General features: G+C 35.2%; 1 protein-coding gene across 2 annotated transcripts in view; it reads right to left on the minus strand.

Moving 5' to 3' along the window:
• Positions 1-8221, minus strand: part of LOC131037822 (uncharacterized membrane protein At3g27390) — a 115846-nt gene extending 107625 nt beyond the window's left edge. Inside the window, exons 1-4 of one of the 2 annotated variants that reach the window (XM_057970045.2) lie at positions 7781-8221; positions 6292-6400; positions 6002-6194; positions 5466-5602 (exon numbers count right to left, since the gene is read on the minus strand). In XM_057970045.2, the coding sequence (XP_057826028.1) occupies positions 5466-5602; positions 6002-6194; positions 6292-6383 (422 nt within the window). In that variant the 5' untranslated portion in view covers positions 6384-6400; positions 7781-8221. The other variant, XM_057970044.2, reaches the window with a different exon arrangement.
• Positions 8222-12865: the final 4644 nt, after the last annotated feature.

Below are 12865 nucleotides of genomic sequence, written 5' to 3' on the forward strand. Positions count from 1 at the left end.
ACTTTCTTGGAGAATAAAAAGAGCAAAAGACATAGGGTTTAGGAATTCTAAGAATGTAGGAAGGATGGATAATCTTTGGTGCAACTCGACTAAGCCTTGCTTTGACATGCAAAGCAACAACTCCACAAAGCTTATAGTGCAATCTTCTAAGGAAATTAGATGATTTTCAAATCATTGTCAAGCATAGACACCATTAATTGAATGCATATCAATGGTTGACTAAACAATTGAACTTAAGCTCATTCAAGTATTCCAGTTGACCACACAAGGCGAATTTGCAATCAACAAACTGCTAGTGGTATAGATTAGGAGTTTCACCATGGATCATACACAATTCCTTTCATTCATCTAATTATTCATCATTTAACATGAAGATCCAACAAGAAACCATGCACTTGTAAAGAAACAACACATTCCACCATAACTTCAATGAAAAAGAAGTTTATTTACAACCTTGGCAACAATTTCCGCCTTCTCCTCCTATTCTACTCTAACTGCTATCTACTATTCGCTATTAACCTCTATTCACTATTAACTATTAACTATCCACTATCTACTATCTATTATTCTTTACAAATGAGAAGACTAAGCCTTATATAGTGCTCTCAACACAATTCAATGGCTTGGATTGATTTGAGATCAATGGTCGAGATTCACAAGATGAAAACCCTAATTAGGGTTGTTACAACACTCTTTTTAGCCAATAAGATCATTACAATAATTTGGGCACACGTCCATCTTGATTTCTAACCAGTGAGAATTGAGGTTAGGTGCATAAAATAATATTTGATGAGGCGCCATGTGTCGCTTGCTCCACCATGAAATGAAGCAGATTCATTGAACTTGGACTTGTTGATGTGGAATTCCTCTGATTGGTGGAATGATGACTAGGATGCCATCTCAAGTTGCTTGTAGACTTGATTCATCATCATGAATGAGTATTGAGTAATATCTCTTGATACTCAACATTATCCAGTTTGCTCAATGTGATGATGATGAGAAGCGAACTTGTGATTAACTCTTTTGAAACTATCTACTTCCTTGATCATGTTTGATGTAGACTGTGTGATGACCTTGATTGATCTTCCCTTGTTCATGATACATTTGATGAATGGTGCACCCTACCGGGGTTAACTCTTCAATGTACTAACTTTGGTTCTTGGATTCCCAAAGGGAATTCAAGATTGTAAAACTTTCCTCGATCATTAAGTTGTCTCCTTCATGTTTCAAGACCTTGACTTTGATCTCTGCTTTCCATGACTCGAGATTGATCTTGATGTCGATTTATCCTCTTCCTCATTTAATCGCCTACAAAGAAAATAACTGTGTGTCAAATACATAGAATACATAGTGACTTCACTTATCTTTCACTCTCATATGTCTGATTTTGGCTTGCTATAGGTCTGATGCAATGTGAATTTTAATTTTCCTTCTGTTTGATGAGTGCTTATCCTTAAAGGTTGACTTCTTCATTGCTCATGATATTTTACTTTTAGCTTTGCAACCTTAGTGGATTTTGAGAGCATCTTTGCATTATTTGATGTGATCGGCTTTACATGGTACCTTTGCAAGTCTTACACTGGTTGAATTTCATAACACCTTTGCACCTTTTTACCTAGGCGGCATAGGTGTTTGAAGTGAGCTTTACAATTCAATCTCCAAGTCGGATTTTCTTTACACCTTTGCAACTCAATCTCCAAGTTGGATTTTCTTGACACCTTTGCAGCTCCTCTACTTTGGCGGCTTTTTCAAGTAGCTTTGCAGTTGATGGTCTAAGCGGATTTTCGGAAGACCTTTGCCACTCTTTCCACTTGGCAGCATTTGGAGATAGCTTGGACAACAATTTGGAAGACCTTTGCCACTTTGATCTCAAGGCGGATTTTCAATGGACCTTTGCCACATTTGCTTGAAGGCGGAAATTTGAAGGACCTTTGCCACATTTGCTTGAAGACGGAAATTTGAAGGACCTTTGCCACATTTGCTTGAAGACGGAAATTTGAAGGACCTTCACCACTTTGATCTCAAGGCGGATTTTCAAGTCCCCTTTGCAATTCCTTCCCTTGAGCCGATTTTTGAGCTAGCCGATTTTTGAGCTACCTTTGCATGTTATGGTCAAGGCGGCTTTTTCAAGTACCTTTGCAAGTCATTCTGTGGTCGGCCAAATCAAAGACCTTTGTCACTTGGTGGTTGGATCGGCCAATTTTGCTAGCTTTGCAATCCATTCGCATTCCATAGTTTTGTAAAGATTTTGAAACTAGATTTACCGAATTTTCATCTCTAAGGCAAGTCATGATTCAAAACTTCATCCTTTGTCAAAACCTTCTTCACCAAATCGACGTCTTAGGTTCCTTCGCACTAAGTGTTGACATTTCAATGCAAATGAGACAAACCTTCATTCACCTTCCTCATGCTCTCTTCAAACCCTAATTGACCTAAGCCAAGAGATTTTGATAATTTCAATCTTTCCTACACATCTCTCAACTTATGTATTTCATCCTTAGTCATGGCGATTGGAACTGCTCTAAGACAAAGGGAATCTTCACCTTGGAGTCTAATCTTAAAATGCTAACCACTAGAAGCTTTGGAGGGCAAAGATAGTGATGTACCTTACTTCATCCTAATGGGAGAGACTTGATCAACCCTCGAGCAACTACAAATAAGAGGCTAGTATGGAATGCATGGACATTCTACTTTCTGGTTGGGATGTACTTAAAGGCTTATACATTAATAAAACTAGGCAAGGGAGATGATGCTTGTGGTAAGGTTGGATGAATTTATCATATTGTATATATGTTTTATGTGCATGAAGTAGTCCCCTTAGGTATAGGTGATATTTGCATAAATTAGTCCCATTGTGTAAATGTGATATAATTATGAGATCAACAATATACAGATTGATGTGCGTTTGTACCGGGTGGAAGATTGATGTGTGTTTGTACCGTTTGTACCGGGTGGAAAAAATGTTTGACTAGAATGTATTTGTTCTACTATTATATATATGTTTGACTAGAATGTATTTGTTCTACTATTATATATATGTTTTATGTGCATGGAGTAGTCACCTTAGTTATAGGTGATATTTGCATAAATTAGTCTATACAGATTGGTGTGTGTTTGTACCCTATTGTTAGGGTGGAACCAATGTTTGACTAGAATGTATTTGTTCTACTATTATATGTCCATTAAATTAGGAGCATAACCTCAAAGATTTCATTCCAATTGTGTGGATGAAGTCTTTCTATTTTGGCATGTGAACTATAACACCTTTCATTCCCAAAAAGGGATACGTAGGGAAGGCCATTTGGAATGCATCCTTGAGGATTAGTTCTAGGTCTATGGATTTGTCTTCTTATGTGGGCTAATCTTGTTCAGTGCAAGATAGACTTTGTGGTTTACACCATAGTCCCTACTATGGCTAAGTAAAGTTAAGAAACTAGCTCTTTTAATTGGGAAGAAGTTGCTTGGTAGATCAAGAGAATATAAAAGATGTAATGAAATTCAATAAAAAAGAAAATTGATATTAACCAAGGGTGGCTATTACAACAATATTAATCATTATGGCTCTAATGACTTTGTCAATTAGATCTTCAAAGGTATTATTAAGGATATTATCACATTGTTTGCTGGAATGAGCTGAAGTGGTAAAAGAAAATGGGATTTCAAAGTAGAGCCCTGTGTTCAAATCCCATGGTTCATGATATAGTTGAAATTAGAGAAAATACCAGATCCAACACATTAGACGCAGCATAAACCAACAGACAATGTTGGGTGCAAATTCCAGCCTACCCCTAGGTGACTTTGGAGGGAGGGACACCCCTCAATTGCTGCACCGAAGCTGAAGATTACCCCAAGAAGGGGTTATATATCAATTCAAAAAATCTGAAAAATGATAGTCTATTTAGCCTTTCTACTTGGTGCAATAATTGTTTTAACACATATAGAACCACCAACAAGCTAACAAACATGTTTGGTAAATATTGCTCCTTAATTTCATAATATACAGCTTAGACAGGGTGGTACGCTTCATGGTGAATTTCAGCAAAGAAGTCACAACGAGCTTCATAGGCCTGTCAATAAAGCTCATTCTGTAAAGAAATGGCACATTTCTTTTCTATGACTATAATATGCCCAAGAAAAACTTAGGGCATTCAAAGGTGTTCGCTAGTGAGCTCAGTCTTAGTAGAGACAAGAATATGGAAATGGAACATGTGGAAGTTGGCCTTATGTTGAGGCAAATCTTTAACTATCTTTTTTTATGCATTGTGCTTTTAAATCTTTTAAAAGGCTTCTATTGCTCTTGGGTCGGTTGCTATTTGCAGGTGTTGTGATTATCTGTAATGGACTTTGATATGGATTGCCTTTACAAGACAGTTGATACCCTTAGTACTATAACTAAAATTTTGTCAGCTTTTGGGGCACACTTGGACAGGTTCATTTGGTTCGTCTTTGGCCTACAAGATAGTTTTGTGTAAGCTCACACATACCTAATCTTTTTTGTCAATGGTGGATTGTTTGGTGCGTGCTCTCACATTTCCTTTTCTGCCTTTGTTATGGTTGATTCTGGTTTTCCGTTGCTTAGAAGATAAAGAAGTAGATATCATTAGTACAAGCAAAATTTGTGAGCTATCAGAGCACTTGTACAAGTCCATTTGGCTCTTCTTTGGCATGCAAGATAATTTTATGCAATCTCACATAGACCTATCTTTTTGTTTGTCAATGATGGATTGCCTCATGTGGTGTGTGTTTTCATAGTTCCCCTTCTGCCTTTGCTATGGTTGATAATGCTTTTCCGTTGCTTAGAAGATAAATAAGTGTTCATAGAGGCTTTATTAGGAGCTCCTCGGGAGTTCTTGGGTTAAGGTAAAGTAGAGTGTTTAGCATTTGAGGTTTACATGTGAGACAATTCCCAACAGAGCAAGTTGTTTTGTATTTTGTTGAGGTGTGCAGGTAATCAGGATGGATGGTCCATATGATCAACTCATTTGAAATTCTTGCAAATCTTGGTAATTTGGACTTGGGAGGTGACTCCATGAGTACTTAACCTTTTTCTGATAAAAGTAGATTCAATAGGAATCAAATCAGCATCAAAATCAAAGAACCTTATCTGACAAGTTAATTGACATGATTACTATTTCCTATGGAAGTTGCCTACAATATATGGTGAAGTTGTTGCCCGTCTCTTGTGCTGGTATTCTACATGAAGCAATTAACTCAGTTTCAGAACGAGCAGTTAAATTCAAGATTTTGTAAATCTGATTTCTCAGTTCTGATAATGTTTAATAAGAGTTCTCACATTTTTTATAGATGAGTTAAAGTTTAAACTGACTTCTCTCCCTTTAAAAGAAAATGAATCAGATGGAAGGCACTCCAAAATCCTTTCCACCCTTAAAAAAAATATGCATACATACTTCAAATTAGGTCTGCAATGGCATAAAACATTAAGTAACTGAAAAAGACTGTCATACTCAATGTCCAGCGCTTTCCCGTCTTTTGGTGGCTGATCGTGCAGTTCATCCATGAGAGAAAAGTAAGAATGGAAGCACACATCAGTGAAGTCCCGGACCACTGTGCAACTCCCTTTAACTGTGGTCAAGGTGCCATCCTAATTTTCAAAAACAGATTCTTTAGGTTACGATAAAAAATTCATAACTATTTTCATAAATGCCCAGGAACAAATGTCAATTATCTGAAACCATAGAGGAGGGAAGAAAATAAAAAATTTAAGTACTGAAAAACTATTTCTCGACTATAAAATGGTTGGCCAAAATATAGTTCAAAATAGGAGATGCAAATGTCATACACAAATAAAAATATATGGAATTTATCGTGAGGACTTGTAAGTTTTGGCTTATAGAATTTAGTGGGTTAATTTTACAAAAAAAGTCTACGAATATTCGAGAGAAATTTTACCAATTGAGGAATTTAATTTTTGAAAAGGATGCAAGACAAGAAAATGGACAAACGAAGGGTAATTATCAGAATGCAGGTAAGCGAAGCATACCACAATGCAATGAATAAATTTATTTTCATGTCCCTCCCCAACAGCCTCAAACGTTGCCATCAGGGGTGCAACAAGGCCATACGCCAAGCCTACCAAAATGCTCCCAAGAACAACTGTTACTGGAACCAAAATTATAGGCACTACCAGAGTTACTAACATAACAGCCTTCAAAATGGGTCCTATTTTTTTGGTCCTGTATTCAACAAGTGACAAATTCTTCAATAAGGAATAAGAAATGAAGCATTGGGGCCCACTGAAGGAGGACAGAATAAGAAATCGAATTAAAATACCGAGCCAGAGAATAGTATGTCCAGAATGCATGTACAGGCCACAGTCCTATAGTAACAGCTGAATTTCCAACTCCAATGATCAGAGCTGCCATTGTCCCATATATTGCAACTGCAATACCAAGAACAAAAAAATTTGGGTAAAGAGTTTGAATAGCACTGAAACATATCCAAAAGGTTGCAGATAATCTCACATTTCATACTTTAAAGTAAAAATTAATAATAACTGAAGTGCCAACAGAGTTTCCGTATCACTCAAATGCATGCTTCACAAGATATAGATAATCTCGCATTTCATACATACAAATACAAATTAATTACAACTAAATTGCAAACAGAGTTTCTATAGCAGTCAATTTCATGACTCACGGTAAAATAATATGGCTTATAGGCCTCGGGCAGCATTTATATGCCTAACAACGACCAATAAGGTCAGATAGCTACTACATATTATAGCCCCGTTCAATAATTTAAAGAGAAATCACCAAGAGGATTTAAACTGACATCAAAGGGCTTAACACAACGGAATAGCTGTAAATTGCTAAACAATTCACATACAAATGTAAACCAATAAAAGGTAAACAGCTTTCAAATTCTCGTCTAACAGTAAAGTTAAAATGCCTTTAAAATGCCTCATTGGACTGACAATATATATGGGCCTTAAAAATTTTGAGATCTAATTTCACTTTTTAAGAACAGTCAATAAGATCATATTTATGTTTGTTCAACCAATACAATGAGGTATGACTAGCAGGGTTTAGACCCTTTATAGAAGGGCATTCACATACAAATGTTTAACAAATAAAAACAGGATTGATGACAGATTTTTACAGCATTCAAATCCATGAACAGTAAATGGTTCATGTGACACTGAAAGCATCTATTTACCTAAGAAAAGAAAATCTTGAGTTTCTACCTCATATTTTAACAACACTCAACGAGATCAAACAGATTCCTCTGCTGTTCAAAAAAATCCAAAAGTTCAGCCGAGCTTAATCCAAGCTTACAGAGGTTACACACCATTCAAATTCATAAGGGTAAAAACAACATAACCCAAAAAGTATCTGGAAGCCTACGACAAACAATTTGTATGACCCGTTTCACATCTTTTGAACACCAAACAACATGAAACGGCTCTCACTTCACAATTTAACAACACCCATTAACATCGAATCTCCTGCAAAAATAGATTCTAATACCCAAGAAGTTAAATGGCTGCAAAAGATTCAATAAATTTAAAAGCAATATATTGATAGCCAACTGTGGTTGCACCCATTTTCAAGCAGTCCATACAAAGATGCAATGTGGAACGAGAATTTTAAGGCGTGTTATTTACTTACCTTTGAGAGCACCCACAATCGTGAGCAGGATGAAGATTAGCGAGGAAAAAAGCAGACTGAGGAAACCATTTAAAAAATCCATTTCTTCTTCTTCCAGCAAGTTTAACAGAATTTGAACAGATAATGGGTTGAAGAGTTTGTAGAAAACAAACCATGGTAATTGAGCCTTTCAAAACGCAGGTGGCAGCTAGTATGTTATTGAGGTGGCAACCAAAGATGCTGGTGAGGACATCTAGCTTCATCCATTTTTTAATTTCAAAAGGCCGCCTCCTTTCCCATGATTACCCTCTGAGCTTTCAAGTTCAATTTGTTTTGGACAAAAAATGACAGTACAAGAAAACTTCGAGAGAAAAACTTCTCAACACGATAAAAACGTATTTTATTTTCTTATATGAGTGTTATATTGAACAGATAATGGGTTGAAGAGTTTGTAGAAAACCCATCATGGTAATTGAGCCTTTCAAAACGCAGGTGGCAGCTAGTATGTTATTGAGGTGGCAACCAAAGATGCTGGTGAGGACATCTAGCTTCATCCTTTTTTTAATTTCAGAAGGCCGCCTCCTTTCCCATGATTACCCTCTGAGCTTTCAAGTTCAATTTGTTTTGGACAAAAAATGACAGTACAAGAAAACTTCGAGAGAAAAACTTCTCAACACGATAAAAACGTATTTTATTTTCTTATATGAGTGTTATATTTATGTTCAACATATCAAAAGCTATTCAATTTTGAAAGTATAATTCTATTCCATTGATCTTTTATATGAATTATTGGAGTTTATTTTGTCGATAATCTAAATGTATTATCTATCACATATATAATAAAAAGAGTAAACTTAGTAAATTATTTATTACTAAAGATATAAAAATGAAATGTAAATTAGAATTTTCAAAAATATTTTTCATATTTTTGGATTTAAGATCAAATGGTGCATATGCCAACAGTGGACAATGTGCAAACGCAAGCTAAGTGTGAAGGGTAGAGGTGAGCAAAATGCAAAGGTTATAGCTAAGTTGTATCTGATGGCCTAATAGGTGTCGAATTCACAAGATTAGTCAATAATGAAAAAGTGTGACACATACATCAAAAAGTTGGAGTCATGATCGATGAATCCTAATTTGTTGATAAATAGACCACCATCTTAATAGATTGGACCATATTTAAAAAATTATTGGGTGTCAAATTCACAAGAAACTTGATAGAAGCTTGAATCAGCAAAATTGGGACACCAACTGGCTCTTGATTTCCTCCCTATAGGATTTTTCATAGTTGTTTTTCAAAACATGGATAGGGAGAGGATCCTGAAGGAAGGCTCATGGAAGAAAAACAATGTCTATCTATATTTTGCAATATCCCCTTCTCAAGCCTAGTCAATATGGTGACCATTAAGCCTATTCCTCAAGTTCTTGTAGGCTAATTGGTATTAGTAAAGGGACTCCACAAATCTAGAAGAGCATCAGTTCAACCTTTCTTGGTTTCCATTGTTGGCATTGAGTTTAGTTGGTCATTTGGATTGCGGACACTTTCAAATGCATTTTTAGACTCTTAGGGTGTTCTCCAAAATTCTTGGAGAGTAGATTTATTTTTAGGAAGTCCATGGGTTGCACATTTCATCATCCCTTAGCTTCAATTACATCATGACATGATTGAAGCCTCAACAATCCTTTCCACAACTCAAGTGGAGTATTTTAAATATACACTTAAGTTCTAACGTGTAATATTAAATTATTCACTTAAGTATTATACTTTATAAAGTTGCTTTATGCCCCTTCAAAAGTAGATGCCTAGGGAAAGGTGAAGGGAACTTGCACATGAATTTCATTTTATTATTTCAAAAATTAAATTTAAGGAAAAATAAATTAATTTATAATTTTAAATTGTTGTTTTCCTTCAAAAAATTATGAGGTTTGGGGTCACACTTTTATATATGTTGAAGATTACACATATCGGTATGCTATCAATTTGAACCTATATTGTTCCTTGAATCTTGTGAGGATAAGAGCCCTCATTGGATTACTAGTTTCCGATTTGGAGGACAATCCCTACCTATTCTAAGTGATTCTATTTAGAGATCACCATTGCGCTTCAATAGAGTCTCCAAACTGGGGTTTCAATATAAAGGTATTTGATGTGTTTTTATTTTGCAAACATTTTAGAGTGTGGGTTTAGCCTATTTATAGGTCTTGATTGGAGTTTTCTTGGATGACTAATAAAAAGGGTATTATTGGCCATACCACTCTTTCCAAGCTTAGTCATACCATTCTTGTTTGTTGGGAAAGTGGTCGATAGGGTTTGAAAATCAATGGAAGTTGTTTTGTTAAATACCTTATAACTAAGCAATTCATTAAAGAGGATTTTGAAGACTACAAAGCACACCAAATTCTTGGAGGGTTGTACCATTATTGGAGTTACTTGTAAGGGGCTTGTGACTTCCATGACCCAAGTGTTACCTATTTGAGTGATTTTTGATGCATGGTGCCAAGTTTTTTAATTACTAGTTTTTTAAGTTTGAGGGTGCACTTTTGGTGTATGAAGGTCCTCAAGGGGGTTCTGCAATCATTGAGCTAGCTATACTTGAACATTTCAAACCTTCCATATGCTTAGTTAATCATATCATACCTTTCTTCTATCATAATAGTGAGTTTCAAGGGTGTTGGAGGTGTTATTTTTGGTATTGTTGTGGTTTTAGATCTTTGAGACGTATTGGTTGTGCATTGGAAAGCTTTTTGGATGAGTTATCCTTTTTGTTTGTGTGTTACAATACATTTTTTGCCCACATACACTACTTGCAATCAATTTTCTAGACATCTCTTTGAGGTATGTTTTTTGTTGTTTCCAATTGTGTATTGGGGTTATGCAATTTGGGAAACCTTGGGAGGTTTTTTCTTTAGTGGTGTTCTATTCCATCACTTTGTATCTTGCATTGCTATGCCTGTCAACACTCTATAATAGTGTGAAATTCCTTTTTGTTGTGTTATCTCTTAAGTTTTTTTATTGTAAAAAAATTGAGCGCAATTATTATAGTGGTATCAAAGTTAGAGAATCTTACTAATATATGCCTTTAATCCATTATTGTTGTTGAAATATTACCTATGAGTGAGAGAGAAATAATTTACTACACTATAGAACAAAAAAAAAATCAACTCCTCAAAACCTACAAACCTCAGTTATAAATCCTTTTTTCAAAAGGATTGAGTTGGTTCAATTAGTCCAAGTATCATAACAAAAAAGAAAAATTTGATCCTATGTTACATATGATGTTACAGAGATGCTACCTAAGTTGAATCAGGGGATGCCTCATCTTACACAAATGCAAAATGGTGATTTTTCTTATCTAACCAAAAAAACACTAATGGACATATTGTTGTAGCATTATAGGGGTTTGTTCCAAGACTTCAACCCACCTTTATAGGTAGGGAGGAAATACAACTTACTTCCAAAGCACAAATTCTCTTGGTAGATGAAGTGTGTTGGTATGTGGCAATTGATCATGTTATTGGGCTTAAAATTTGGTGAATTTGTTAGCTATGTTTTCCTCCAAAATCAATTAATGGGAGAGAATGGGAAAAAATATTAGATTGTAACTTTCTCTTCAATGAATAATAAAAAAAAGTGGACAACTATTTCTTTGTGGATGTAGCTCGCATTAGCTAAATTGGACGTTAAATCTATGTTTTATAGTGGATTGTTATTTTTGCCATTTATTCTACATTATATTTAATATTGTTTATTGCTCTAATCTTCCCAAACCCTAACAAAATGATGTTCGTCTATTTTGAGTATGCTACATTACTAACAAAAATTTCAGATCTTTTGTCTTTAGATCAATTTCTAAATTAGAGGAAGAAGAGGGGTTAAAGACTGTAGAATAGAGGACTAATAGCATAGGGAGACCTCCAACATGCATTAGGAAAGGTGAAATAGGCACATTTCGATAAGAGTGACAAATACACTACTAGATCTTGGGTGCAAAAGATGCATAATTATTTGTCTCTCAATAGATGTCAAAAGAGGATGTCATCGAATTTGGTGTGTTAAATTTAGATGGAGCAACTCATGACTAGTGGCAACATGGATTGATGATACTAGATCATAACTTTCTTACCACCTATGATGATTTTACAAACAAAATCATCAGGATATTTGACAAGAGAGACCTTGAGTTACATTTTAGAGATATTTCTCAATTGAAACAATATGGTACCCTTGATGCATATATTTTTCAAGTTTCAAAGACTTCCAGATATGTTTTCAAACATCAGAAAAATAAGAGCTATGATCCTTTTTAGTGAAGCACTAATAGAGCTAATCAGAGGTTTGATAAAGGCATTTTATCCACCAAATTTATAGGAGGATATGAGGAAGGTTAGGAGTACGGAGCTTCTTTATCTATGGAAAAAATTGTCATCAAAGACCAAAAAGAAAATGTTTCAAAAAGATTCAAAGACATCATCAAAAATGGGTGAAGACCTCCTAAATGACCTAAGGAAGAAGACATTATGCTTTACTTGCAAGGAACCATGGCCCCCAATCCATTAGTGTGTTCTTAAGGGCATGTTTCATTAAATAGAATTTTATTTAGTTGATGAATCAGCATCAAAAAAATTAGAACATATTGATTTAGAGGAGAAAGAGGGGGCAGAATTATCTAAAGATTCGAGAAAGGAGAAGGAGAGTGAAGACACACTAGCCTAACTCTCAATTTTTCAAAAAAATGAAGTCTTTTAAATTTCATGGAGTCCTATGTGGATAGCAACTAGTGACATTGATTGATACATAAGTTATACATAATTTTATTGATTAAGGGGTAGTCACTCATAGAGGACTCAAGACTTAAGGAGTTGATGTATTCAAAGTCATGGCAATTGATGGCTTTATTATAACATGCACCAAAATGATAGCCTAGTTGGGCTTACAATTGGGTAATTATGAAGTCAGGGATAACTTCTATGTAGTGAGTATCGGTGATACAAATGCAATTTTAGGCATTCAAACATATGGAGAGTTTGATTAGACATGATTAGATTGATTGGGCAATAGAGTGTGTCATTATACCAACTATCACAGAATGGTAAATGAGGAGTTACCATCTAAATGTGCAAGCTTTTCTATCCAATTAAAGTAAGGCTTGTAGTAGTATAACTACTATTAGGCTTACTAAAAGAGGTATTGAGCATGTGATAAAGTTGGGGGAGGGATTGAAACCAATCATTACCACTCTCTATAGGTATCTTAAGAG

The sequence above is a fragment of the Cryptomeria japonica genome, chromosome 1, assembly GCF_030272615.1.
Source record: "Cryptomeria japonica chromosome 1, Sugi_1.0, whole genome shotgun sequence".
Classification (NCBI taxonomy): domain Eukaryota; kingdom Viridiplantae; phylum Streptophyta; class Pinopsida; order Cupressales; family Cupressaceae; genus Cryptomeria; species Cryptomeria japonica.